Genomic DNA, 13,291 nt, shown 5'->3' on the forward strand with positions numbered 1-13,291 from the left:
TGTCCTTGTGTCGTGCTCCTTCCTCGAAGGCTATTAGTCAGTTCCGCTGTTTTTCACCTTACTACTCCCGCATCAGTCCCAGGAACCTCAACAAGTGTCTTTTTTTCTAAAAAATAATAGTCTTTCTAAAAGGAGAAAAATAATATGATACAATTTCTATTGTCGCCACACCACTTTTTATAGAGAGTTTAAATGCCTGTTTATTACTATATGGTATGTTTCTAATAAGACATATTGCATAAAGGGACATCAAATTGGAGAAAAAAAGTTGTTTGATGCAGCATGTTTTCCAGCCGTGACTGGTGAAAATTAGACGGGACATTTTTTTGGTGTAATAGTGGGAACTGAGGATTTGCTGATGCATGATGGGAAACGGTAACAGTTTACAACATTATATAGAGGCTTGATACACTTGCTTGCTTGAGTCCGACTGCTTGACGAGTCAAGAAGCATTTTGCCCTAAAAAGACACACTTACTGTATGCCAGTGTGACATTTGTGCATGTGAGACTCCGCCCTGCTGATGACACCTAACACATATAAAGGTATACTCACAAACATACTGAGGAGTAACATAGAGCAGGCACATCATACACGTCATGTTCAGAGGGATTTCAGGTGATGTAACATACCCTCTGGTCGCCATATTGGAGGTTCTCTACTGACACCATGTGACTTGGCCATCTTTGAGAGAGTAGATCTCGTCACCTTGCTAGCTGTCGAACCACTATAGCTGTCCGGTTAGCGAGCAGCCACTGTCTTGTAAGCACGTCTGATTTGAGCACCAACTAACATACGGTGTACAACCCAGCTGTTGGATTGAGCACAGCCAGTTGTCCAGGGGATCACCATGGTAACAGCCATATTGTGATGCAACTGCAAAACCTCATGATACAGACACACTTTGAAGACTTACAGGCTGCGCACACTCTGTAAAGTATGCCAAGTATACATTAACATTTTTTATAAAGTTCTAAACGCCCCCCCCTCCAAAGATTAAGACAAGCCACCCGCAAATATATAGATGTCGATTCATGCAAAGGCTAATGGATTCAGACACACAGCAAACCAAAATACATACATTAAGTTCTGCAATATTACGATGTGACATAACTTGAGGTGTGCTCAGACTGAAAGCAAAGCAAAGAACAAAGATGCAAAGTGAATGTCACTGGAGAAAAATGATGCCAAAAGCATCAACACTTTGTAGTTATCCCAAGACATGAACCAAATTAAAGCAAATTAAATAAATATAAAATGTTCAACCAAATTCATTTTGCATTCAATCTAAACACACCATAGGAATTCTGCTCTCCTCATCTGTCTATATATTCCAGTATCGACACACTGCTTCTGCTGCAGGTTGGGCAACAATATACTGCAGATACACACCAATACAGACATTACACCCTTTGGAAGATTTTATTACTTATTATAATGCTATTATAGCATAGCTAGCATCCACATTAGCATTCAACTCCCAATCTGTAACAGATCCACACAGACCATGGTGTCAAACAGGATCTGGAACTTTGTAAAGAGTAGAGTTTAGTCAGTGGAACTGTTCAGAGACTTGCTGATACCGAAACTGTCCTTGTGTCCCCTGCAGACATGGTGCTTCCTGTGAACATGTGCTAATGCTGAGTGATAGGTCAGCTACCATTACCTCAAACTTTAGACATGGAAGCAGCTTCTAAACCTAAATCATCAATTATTTTATGTGAGATGGAGCTAAGTCTATCATTTCTGTTTAGAAAAACTCAGTAATCTGATTTACATAATAAATGTTGTGAAAAAGCAAAGTCTCTGAGTGAATTGAAACCAAAATGAATTGAATCAAGGGTGTTTTTTTTTATTAGGTTTAAGTTTAACTTGGAATTAGTTAGAAAAGGACTGCTATATTTCTCCCTTCAATTTTGCAGTTCATGTTTTAAAAGATGAGTTGGTTTCAGTAATGATGGCCTCCCCTCTATCACTTGGCAAATTTCCGCAGGAATCTCCAGATTCATGATTTACCATACTGGAAGCACGTGGATTACTTTGGTGTCCACTTTGTCATCAGTCAGCATGGGCTAACCGCTAAAAACAATGTGTATTTCTTTTCGAGGTGTGTGTCAAAGAATCCCTCATGTAGAAGCCTGTTTCTCTGAATAAAACATTCACATTTCAGATACTGTTTGATTTCCACGGTCTGCATGGTGAACAATGTTTACAACAGTTTTTTGGCCTGCCTGCCTGTTTCTTGGCACTGGAGAGGAGCTTTTCAAGTGTCAGATTCAACACAGATGTGTGTGTACGTTTGGGCAGCTCATCGTGTTATATTGTTTCAAAAGAAATGTGCTAATTGGTGTTTCACTGTGCTGAAAGGTGACACAGGACGGACAGTACAGCATGTGTTTACAAATGTATCGGCGACTGTGTGTGTGTGTGCGTGCATGCGTGTGTGTGTGTGTGTGTGTGTGTGTGTGTGAAAGCGGGAGCTTGGTTCTTCTGTTATGTGTGTTAAACTGTCATTTTGTATGTACGGTATGACTCCACAGGTCACCTGGCTGCTCTGACACATTTCTTTACGACTCACTTGACTATGATAATTATGACTCATACACTACTGCCCATAAAGTTGGAATAATTGTTCAATACCCCCAATCTTGTTAAAGCCTGAATCCACAGTTTGCAAAGGTTCATTGTGGTTTAAGTTTCACTGTGATATGTTTGAAAGAGTTTGATCAATAAAGAGAAGATTGAGAAGATATACACTTTATTTATAGAGAAGAATAGAAGAATAAATCACATTGTCACAATCATTTCATGAGAAGAGGTAAAAAAACATTTTGTTCCAACTTTATGGGCCACAGTGTATATTCTTCAGATTACTACAGTTTGTATCTGTGCTTTTTTTCAATTCAAGCCTTGCCATGTTTTTTTCCCCCTTGGGTTGAGTCTGTGTCAGCCTCTTTTGCGAATCACCACTCCTCTGCTTAGGGTGAACTTGTGATCAGATGCTAGAATATGTTATATACTTGGTAAATAGTCATGTAAATACACTATAAGTCTATAGTGAGCTACAGAAAGGTGCCACAGTTTCCCTGAGAATTTGCTCTTGGGGTAAATAAGTCATGGTTTAATGAGGAGGCCGAGTGTACTTTATAACCTTTACTTTTCGACTGTCCTATTCTATTACACCCCACCTGAGTGCTGCTGAACAATTCACCAATAAGCGTGGAAAGACAATGCAGCAAGCCTCCAAACGGTGGGACCTACGTAATGCTACATCTTCTTCACAATGATACTACTCTTTTGTGTTGTTTTTAAAAGTTGGAACGTGGAGGTAATTCATTTTATAATTTGGAGTCTATTTTGTTTTTGCTAAATGTTCTGTGTTTGTGTTTTTGCATATTTTGAATAACAAAAAGTGTAAAAAAAATAGCAGTGGGCAAAGAAGCTGATTGGTTCATTAAAGGTGAAGGTGTAAAGGCAAGGCTTTGGTTCATGTTGGTGTTGTGTGTTCATGGTGAGCCCAGTCCCATTATACTTGATGCCAATTTGGTGAGTCCTGAACATTTCAGTCATTCATGTGCTCGGTAATTAAGGGAAGGCCTATCTTCCTAACAAGGTGAACAATAAAAATACATCAGGTGGGTGTAGAATAACAAAAAAAAAAGTGAGATTCATCCAATAATTATGCATTTATCACTTTTTTGGGCCACTTGGGGGAAGCTCTGTTTTGACCTCACCATCTTCTAAGGAAAATATCCTGCTTTGCTAAATTCTCCACTATGTTCGCTATCTAGTTGCTAACTTTGTGTGTTTTTTTGGTGCTGGGCAAGCAGCGTACAGTGGGTTTATCAGAGCTTTTTCATTGAAGACAGTCAGTGAGTGCAGTGAGACTGAGCTATTAATCTGTGGACCAAAACAATGCACTGAAACATGCTATAATAATAATAATACATTTTATTTAGAGGCGCCTTTCTGGCACTCAAGGTCGCCGTACAAGAAGACAGTAAAACAACAAAACATAGAAAATTCACACAATATTAAATAAGTTTACACAATATAAAAACAGGTTGACATAGTGAGAAAGCAATCCGGAACAGGTGGGTTTTGAGTGTAGATTTGAATAGGGAAAATGAGTCTGAGTATTTTTTAGAGTGGGTGGTAGTGGGTTCCAGAGCCGGGGAGCAGAGTGGCTGCAGAGGAGATGCGTAAATACACGAAACATAGTGATTTTACGTATTTTACATACTAATATAATATTTACTCAAAAGTAATGATTACAAATGATGTAAAATCAAAGGTAGTGCAGGATTTCTTCCTCACTCACCAACTTTGGTGCTGCTCAGCAGCAGCACTCAGTGGTGCCACTGGTGGCTGGAAACTATATTACAGTAACACTATTGATTAATCATTGATTGGTCTAATTTAAAATGCTACTTTATAGCATGATGTGCTGTCTAAGTAATTCTTTTTTGTTACTTAACACTCGCCTAATGTGGAGAAGATTGCTTACTCCAATACCAAATTGTACAAAGGCCTCAGTGACTGAAATGTCTGTGTTCTACCATGTGGCCATTTAGGGCCATGATACGTAGTATGATGGCCCTGGATCAGGGGGACGTGTGTCCAGTATCTCCGCAGAGGGACAGTGTTTCATAGGAGAGCATGCTCTGCATCATGATGCCGCATGATCATGATGCTGTTGCTAATGACAATCAAGCAACCAGAATTAACCAGCCATAACTTCTGAATGATTTCTTAGCCTTCACAAGCCCTCTGTGGAGCTACACACTCACCACACAGGCCCCCTGCACGGCCCCCACCACAAGCAAACATGGCGCAGGTAGACCCGAGGGAGTCAAGCAGAGGAGGAACCGCTGTGGAGTTGGTTGTCACACCCCAACCAGGACTCCTCTTCTCACTTGAGCCTTTTCTCGAATCATTGTCAAAACCAAGCTGTGTCATTAATGGAACGCACTGGGAAATTAGACTGTCCTGATGGTCATCTGACTTGTTATGTGATGACAACATAGACACCAAAATGATCCCTGTATCCTCAGTGCTGAGTGCAAAAATACATGTGCTGATTGATAATCAGGATTACAGACTAAGCAGACTAAAGAGGAATACAAATGTACTCACTGCATTTACACTAACAGATCACTTTACTTTGTCTGGATAACTCACAGTGCGTTTCAACAAATAATCAGCCAGGACTCATGTATTATTTTGGTGTTTATGGTCTGAAGCAAGTGGGTCAATTGCTGACAAATGTCTGTTTTGAGAACTTGAGAAAGATTATTAGTAACATTTCTGATCACCAATCACTGTCCTCGTTTCCACATCAAGTTCAGGACAGCATTATTCTGCAGTTATCCAGGGGGTGCAGCAAGTCCAAGTTGAGCTCTAAGCTTTTGTAGCTGCATGTACTCTAATAATGCTTCAGGCTTGTAGTCTCAGTAGAAGTGATGCCTAAATTTGCTACCCTTTTCTGGTTTGGTTTTCTATAATTTGTCTCTATTCATGTTTTTTTAATTGTTTTTTGTCTTTGGATGGGGGGTGTTTCTCTAGCTTGGTCTCTGTAATGTGGCTGAGGGATCAATAGCTTTTCTCTTTCTACGCTTCTTTGACAAACTGCTTATTTTCTTCTGCTTTTTTAAAAAACAAAGGAGTTTTTCCCTTTATCTGTGTCTTTGTGTCATTATTTGAGCTCTGGGCATTCAGGGGTCATTCACTGGGCCGCCGTCAAAGCTTGTATCCAAATAATTAGTCAGTGTCACAACCAGTAGTGACATTAATACCAGTACTACTGACTGTTCAGTGGACGTGAAGTTTCACTCTAGTAAAAGGGCACCACAATGTATTTTGGTCTATAGTTTCTTATTCATAATGTGCGTGAATGTCATTGGGTCCAGGGCAAGTGAGGCTGGTGTTTACCACTGAAAATTTTGTTTTTCTTTCTTTAAATCAAACTATGAAGAAGTGAAAGAAGCATTTATGGGTCCTTCTGCTTTTGGGAAAAGTCAAGCAGCAAAAATTTACATAAGGTACTCAAGTCAAGTCCCCTTACACTGAAAGTACAGTCAGACCAGCCTTATATGTTTTACACAAAAACATTAGACTGAAACGTATAAAAGGTCTTTTTTCAACTTCCAAATAATTCCCAGTAGCGAAGAATGAAAACCATTGTGAGGTATTCCTCTGAGTCTCTAACACCAGCACGTCCAGCCAAAAAGCATCTTAACATGTTTTTAAAGCTGCTCTATCAATATCTTTATATATGTATGTATGGTGTCAAAGGGCTTATTGAACTCTGCAGTTCCCCGGAGCTGAGTGGAGCTTTAAAGTGGTTTGGTTTCACTGCTCTGGTTCTGTCTCTCCACTCTCGTCCAACCGTGCTTCTGGCAGCAGGCAGCTGTTTCCAGGGAAATAAATTCTACCTGCCCAGCACCAAACAGCACGAAGACAAAGTTAGCAACCAGCTGATGACCATTATGGAGCATTTAGCTGCTAAAGTTGTGTTTCTATGTGAATATCTGGCATTCACATAGAAACACAACCTCAAATAAATGCTAATGTTGATGTGTGTGTGTGTGTGTGTGTGTGTGTGTGTGTGTGTGTGTGTGTGTGTGTGTGTGTGTGTGTGTGTGTGTGTGTGTGTGTGTGTGTGTGTGTGTGCTGGATTTGGTGTGGCGTGTGTTTCCAGCTTGTTTCACTGCCAGGCCAGGCTGGAAAAGATCAATTAAAGATACTTTAGCATTTGGAGACCAAGACGGCTAAAAGCAGAGGGAATATTGGACTTTAATATGTCGGGTCAATTTCTTCACAACTTTTTTCTACCATATTTAAGGTAACTGATGCTCTCTCAGCCCCGACAACAATAAAACAAATCTTGCAAGTAGTTATATTAAGATCATTTAACTTTTCCAACGTACTGTTTTCCACATAACGATAAGAGTCAGACATACAATAAGCCCACACACAGCCTACACTGATGCTGAATACTGCTGCTGCATGTGTCTGCATCCTTTCCTTTCTACTTTATCTAATCATTTTTCCGTCTAAGATCAGTTGGTGTTACATGTGAAGAGTCTGTATTTTACAAGACAAATGGGAGAAAAGCTGTAGAGAGAATTCTGTAGTTTTTTCTTACAGAACTGTATAATACACGACTCCATGAAGGTCAGCTCACCCGTGAGGGGAGAACTATGCTCATCCTGTAAATACACTTATATAATGATCTCTGTCGCTCTGAGGGAGCGTCCACCCTTCTATCCATTATCTATACAACTTACCCTTGGGTGGAGGTGCTGGAACCAGTCCCAACTGACACTGGACAACCTGGACTGGTCAACAGTCAATCACAGAGCTGACACTTAGACAGCTCTTAACCTGCATGTCCGCACCACCATGCCCCCCACCCCTCTCTCGGTCCCCCACCTTTATGGGAACTCATCAATGGAGTGCCCCTTTTATCGTGAACCTTGAGACCCCATGGGAACCACTGATTCAAAATGAAATCTTCATGTTGATGTGGTGTCGTAATACTTGTGAAAGTTCTGGGGAATTCTGGGAAACTGGTTTTACTGCATTGCAGTTTAACCACTGTATTCACTGCTAATGCCAATCCAACAGGTAACTCCACCACTACCGCCATGACAAAGACTGGTGAACAGTTTATTGGCATGACTGCAAACTGGGATTTTATCAGGTGACATGTTCAGTATTACAGATGTATTGACATTTGAGGTTGGGATTTTGCACAAAAAAAAAAAAAACTATTTCATGCTGTTGTTGCTAAGAACGCTGGTTTCCCCCTCTTTTAATATGAACTAGATTAGAGTAATATGCCTGCTGCAGTCTATTCTATCTGTGCACAGACACATTGCTGTATATTAACTACACGTTGGTTTCCTGACCTCTTTTGTCCATTTAGTAGGTTTATCGGTTACTGGCCATGCAGGTTATAACTGATATTTATAGTCAGCCACAACGTGGTTTGCACTGAGCTATCGTAGAATGTTACTGTAGGCACGACAGCACACTTAACAAGTCCGTAATGTAGCCTGGATGTAGCAGGTGTGTCATATTATTGTCCGGTGGGACATGACTAAGTCAGAAAGTACTGTAGTTTTGGTCACGATCACACTAGCAGGCTGATTCATGGGGAAACCACACAAGTGCTTCCTCATCTCTCAAGCTGACAGTGAATGTCAGTTTATTTAGAGAACTGAAAAGGACTTCACACACACGCACGCACACACACACACACACACAAAGGCCCACACAAGAAACTCCTACCGTAAAATTCCGAAACAGATAAAGGTTAAGTGATACTGCCAGAAGCTGGGGGACCTCCAGCCGACTCCTGTACAGTATAAATATGAAAGCAGATGGAGTACATGGTCACACCAGCTGATACAGCTCAACTGAGATTCACTGCTACACTGTGAAGGCAACACACTTCAGGATGGCTGCTCCTCGTCTCGCTCTGTCTGTGCTTGTGCTGATGCTGGCTGTCATCACTCTGACTGAAGGTAAGGAAGAGCTTGACAATGATGCATTCAGTCAGCGTGTGAGAGACGTTAAGACGTGTGACTCAGTCCAATCTCCAGAATATGTTGTAGATATCCACGTGTGTAGAAGAGGTGAGGCAGTAACATTAGAAACTCATTAGTCTTTTTTCCGATGGAGACAATGAAATGGGAAACGAATACTAGTATCCACCAGTGTGGATGTTTTTTAAAGTTGTAAATACTCTACGTAGTAATGTCTCTTCATCATTTTGCACTCTCAAGTTTACATGGTGATGTAAGCTGTAGCCCTATTCCTCAACATCTTTAAATAGAAATGGATCAAATGATGAACTTAACTTCCTGTCAGCTTTCTGAAGCTTTTTTACCTCATCGTTTTGGTTTGACAAGCCACTACTTTTTTGTTTTGGTTCAATCCACCCAAAAATAGGCTTAAAATGGTAATTTTCAGAACACTGAACAGAAAACTGAAGAGTTTTTCCATCCAGCAATTGAGTAACTGCACATCACCAAGAGTATCACATTTAGGCTCATGCAGGCCCACAGGTAATGAAGCAGGGAACACAGAAAGGAACAAGCAGATGGCTTCTATGAGTCTGTGTGCATTGTTCTAAGTTATTTATATGTGTTTGTTGACAGGTATGCGAGGTCATGGACCAAAGAATTGCTGCTTTAATTTCAATGAGAAACCGATACCCCAAGCCAGAGTGGTTAGCTACGTCAAGACGAGCCAGCGCTGCTCCAACCCTGCCATCTTGTAAGTACACGAGCTCAGAGATAAAAAAAAAAAAAAAAATCACAGCATCGTCGTATCTGCACATGAACCTAATCAACCTTGACCGTCTCATCCGTGCGTGTGTCCAGGGTGAAGACGGTGTTTGGTCGTCAGCTGTGTGTCAGGCCTTCAGCCCCCTGGGTGCAGAAGCTCATCAGCTACCTGAACACCAAAGCCGCCCTAGGACAGACATCCAACCTGTAACCAGGGCAACAGCACATCTGAGACCCAACGAACAAAAGCCGGCCAGCGCGCCTGTCGAGATGTAGTAACTTTTCCAGCTTTTACAGAAGCATTGCCTGTAAATATGTTACTATCTCCACCATAAGGTCTCATAATGCTGAATAGCAGCTTTCTGTCTATCTATATGCAAATGATAAACTAAAAGTATACTAAATATTCTTCTATTTTATAAGATTGATAACATTTTCTGGGTTTTAAGGCACCATTTTTTTTACTATTGATATTTACATCATATTTTTTACATTTTGTAAGTTTGTGATTTAAAAAAGGTCTATTTTAGTATGTCATGTTTTAATACAACACTCAAAGTGTGACCGTAAACACTGTGAACTTGCTTCCCAGCTGTCATCAGTAGAGTATGCTATGGGTTACCTCATTATTTACTACAGTGACCTACTCTCATCTCCCCGTCTCATTATTATAGCCTGTTAAGCAAAGTGATGGGGATCATTTTCTATTTAAAGTCATCTTTTGAGCAAAGTTACTTTGCAATTTGACAAAAGCTAATTTATTTCTAAATGCTTACAAGTATGCTACTAGTTTGATTCTCTTGAAATAAAACAAGACAGTAAGTTAAAGTTTGGCTCTGTGCTTCCTTCTCTTCTTCTGTTAGTGTTTATTTGCTATCGTTGAAGTTTGAAGTCACTTTAACTCGTGTGTGAAACCATAAATGCTGAAAAGATGTAGATCAGGGGCTGCAACTTAGCTTGAATCACAACTTTCAGCAAATTTTCATATTACTTAAAGTCTTTTGATGTTTCTTTTCAAAGCCAACTGCCCTCTGAAAGCCAGACTATGTGACTTTCAGAGGATTGTGATTGTGTTTATCAGTGACTTTCCCACGCTCTGAGCAGTAAAACGGCCTCGGCTGTTACCACGTTCGTGTGTTGCTCTCTGATCATAACTCTGTCATTCAAATGAACACATCTTGGTTATACATTGATTATGTCGATAAGGCAATTTGAACAATTTATGTGTGATTACTGTCGGTTTGCTGACTTGACAATCTTTGCTTACATATTGTATATTTCAATATTTGAAATCAGCATAGAAAAACATGCACATTATAGATATTTAGCAGTCTTTATATACACTATATCTTAAATATGGGGTATTTATAAGTAAGCATTCCATTTTTTCCTCTTTTGAAATACTTTTCACATGCATGTAAATACACTGACATATGCAACACTGCGTACTGGACAGATGAGCATAGACAAGTTCAATTCTGCAAGGTCACCTACAGTCACGTTCAGACAACAGCGCAGCAGAAACAGTGCATTGATAAAACGGAGCTGAGTTTGGGCTGACAGTGTTGGCTGGGATGTCTGATGGCAGCCGTTTTCTCTTCCACTAGAGTGCACCAATGGACCATTTGTGTGTCCAAACGTGTGGAATTGTTAGTGGTGGACTAAACATTCCCATCAGAAGCTTCCCTGGTGAGACACAGGCACCTTAAATGTTGTTTCCACTGATGACAGAGGTAAATTAACTGAAATAAATATTTCACGAGCTACCACAGAAATTCTGACTTCCTGTTGCTTTTCAATCCAGCCATGTAATCGCATTGATTTACTGGGTAGCAGAGGCGCAGGGAATGAGACGGGAACAAGGACAATGAAGAATAACCTACATCTTAATACATTCAGCATCAAAGCACCAACACTGCCCTGCCCATCCAGACTGTCTAGCAACAAACTGTGGGCTTTATCTAGGCCCACACTTTGCTTTGTGTTAGAGGCAGTGCTGTCCCTGAATGTCACCTTAATATATTTCTTTTTTTCAAAGAAAGCCTACAGTTTATTGTTTGGTTTTTTTTGAGCCTGTTAAAATGATTACTGAGCCTGTGTCTCACTGGATACTCTTTGCTGTGGCCACATTAATATCGAGTGGCATTTGTTACCAGTTGTCGGTCATTGTTTGATAACGCTTTTCACAGGAGTCTTTGAAGGCAGCAGATTTTAGCCTCCAGCACTTGAAGGCATCACACACACACACACACACACACACACACACACACACACACACACACACACACACACACACACACACACACACGATCAGAGGCCGATCACGTTTGTGTTTGACCAATAGGGAGGCGGATCCACGTCCCCTGTGGGTGCATCAATTTCGCCAGATACAGCCAGTAGCAAACAGGAAGTCAAATGTATTTACTTTCAAAATAAGAGCACTAATCTTTTTTTTTTTTTTTTTTTTTTTTGGTCCTATTGTACTTTGCCGTAAGGTAGTTTCTTCTTTTTCTGAAAAACTGTGACACATGACTCTAGGGGGGTTTTTGTGTGTAAATTTGCACATCCACATTTTTGAAATCAACAGATACAGTATCTGTTGATTTTATCAGGGACAGATCAGGTGTGGGGGCGGTCAGGTGGGTGGGTTTAGGCTTAGGACAGGTGAGAGGTTAAGGTCAGTTTGTGGGAATGGGTGGGAGGTTGGTTGATTAGATGCAGGGTTGTGGTTAATGTGTCAGATTACAGCTAACTAGTAGAACTCCAAGGAGTGGTTGAAACGACAAGCAATGAAAACATTGATGTGGAGAACAATATGGTTGCCAATTTAACTTAACAACAGAACGACAGAAGAGCAGAATATCAGAACTTTTAAGAGACAGAAATAGCTGCTACATAAATGTTAGGAGAAACCCTACTTTCAAATGGGTGCTTAGCATCGGTTGCTGAAAATAAGACATTTCTTATGAACCAAATACAAATAAAGCAGAAGTGTTTCATCCATTTTTTTTTTTTTTTTATGGATCTAACACTTGAGTCGAGTGCATCACAGGTCAAGGTGGGCTGTTGCGAGATGCATCTCGTCTTATTCTGAAACTCTTAACCGGATGTAGTATTGTATAAATTGTGGTTCTTTGCGTCGTAAGGAAAAACAGACGTTGGAGCATTTTTCCTCACTGTGCTACATCTGGTAGTAGTATCCGTCAGCGGCCATATGTAATTTAACCTCATTCATTCAGCTGTTTCTTTGTGTTCGCATCTAAATAAGGGTCTGCGGGTGAAAAGCTGCGCGCTCCGTCATTCTCGTGGGTGTTTGTCAGTTTATGCCTCGGTGACTGTCCGTTGCAGGCTGGGTGGTGACAGCACAGTACAATGATCGAGCGACCAGAGACTGCGGTTCCCAGCATCGCTGTAAGTCCATTTTATCTTCGAAACAGACCGATGTTAAAGCGTTAAACACTGTTGATTTAACGGGTTATTAGTAGAAACCCGAACGCGAATACACAATTTAACCGTTTTAAATCCTGCTGCTTTAATGTATGGAGACCAAACTCCTTTAGCAATCTGCCCGTTTAAGGGTGTTTCGCACATCTACAAAAGCGTGTAGTTGAATAAAACATCACTCACACCTTCTGATGAATTCATGTAGTCTACTGATAACTTCGGCATAATGTGAGTGACCAAACAATGTGTATTGCTTTGAGGGTCAGCGTTTTCTGATGAATCACGCCTCTCTGTAAGTTAGCCATTCTGGGGGAGCAAGGCTTGTGGGTGGCAGAACTATGACATGGTGACATTTTAGCTGCAACAGATTGATGTATTTTTGTGTTTTCCTGATTTACCCTTTGGACCTAATTTAGAGAGAGGTAACACTAACATGCTGTGTTGTAAATGGTAGTTTTCTGAATGGAGTCTGGTTCCTGAACATTATATAGAACAGAACGTATCAGGGGTGAATCATATGTGGCCTGGACTCAATTCTAGCGCCTTGCAGTC

General features: G+C 40.6%; 2 protein-coding genes across 4 annotated transcripts in view; both read left to right on the forward strand.

Moving 5' to 3' along the window:
* The first annotated feature begins 8,336 nt into the window (after positions 1–8,336).
* Positions 8,337–10,110, forward strand: LOC139201606 (monocyte chemotactic protein 1B-like). The gene is made up of 3 exons (XM_070830970.1): positions 8,337–8,530; positions 9,167–9,284; positions 9,392–10,110. The coding sequence occupies exons 1-3, from the start codon at positions 8,464–8,466 to the stop codon at positions 9,504–9,506; spliced, it is 300 nt and encodes a 99-aa protein (XP_070687071.1). The 5' UTR covers positions 8,337–8,463; the 3' UTR covers positions 9,507–10,110.
* Positions 10,111–12,453: 2,343 nt separating this feature from the next.
* septin15 (septin 15) overlaps positions 12,454–13,291 on the forward strand; it is a 45,332-nt gene continuing 44,494 nt past the window's right edge. For 2 of the 3 annotated variants that reach the window (XM_070830158.1, XM_070830160.1), the window contains exon 1: positions 12,454–12,706. In XM_070830158.1, the coding sequence (XP_070686259.1) occupies positions 12,668–12,706 (39 nt within the window). In that variant the 5' untranslated portion in view covers positions 12,454–12,667. The remainder of the gene's footprint in view (positions 12,707–13,291) is intronic. The other variant, XM_070830159.1, reaches the window with a different exon arrangement.

The sequence above is a fragment of the Pempheris klunzingeri genome, chromosome 5 (genome assembly GCF_042242105.1).
Source record: "Pempheris klunzingeri isolate RE-2024b chromosome 5, fPemKlu1.hap1, whole genome shotgun sequence".
Classification (NCBI taxonomy): Eukaryota; Metazoa; Chordata; class Actinopteri; order Acropomatiformes; family Pempheridae; genus Pempheris; species Pempheris klunzingeri.

Coding starts and splice junctions, on each gene's coding strand:
- LOC139201606 (XM_070830970.1), top strand. CDS start 8,464: ATGGCTGCTCCTCGTCTCGCTCTGTCTGTGCTTGTGCTGATGCTGGCT. Junction 8,531..9,166: donor TGTCATCACTCTGACTGAAG/GTAAGGAAGAGC, acceptor GTTTGTTGACAG/GTATGCGAGGTCATGGACCA. Junction 9,285..9,391: donor TGCTCCAACCCTGCCATCTT/GTAAGTACACGA, acceptor GCGTGTGTCCAG/GGTGAAGACGGTGTTTGGTC.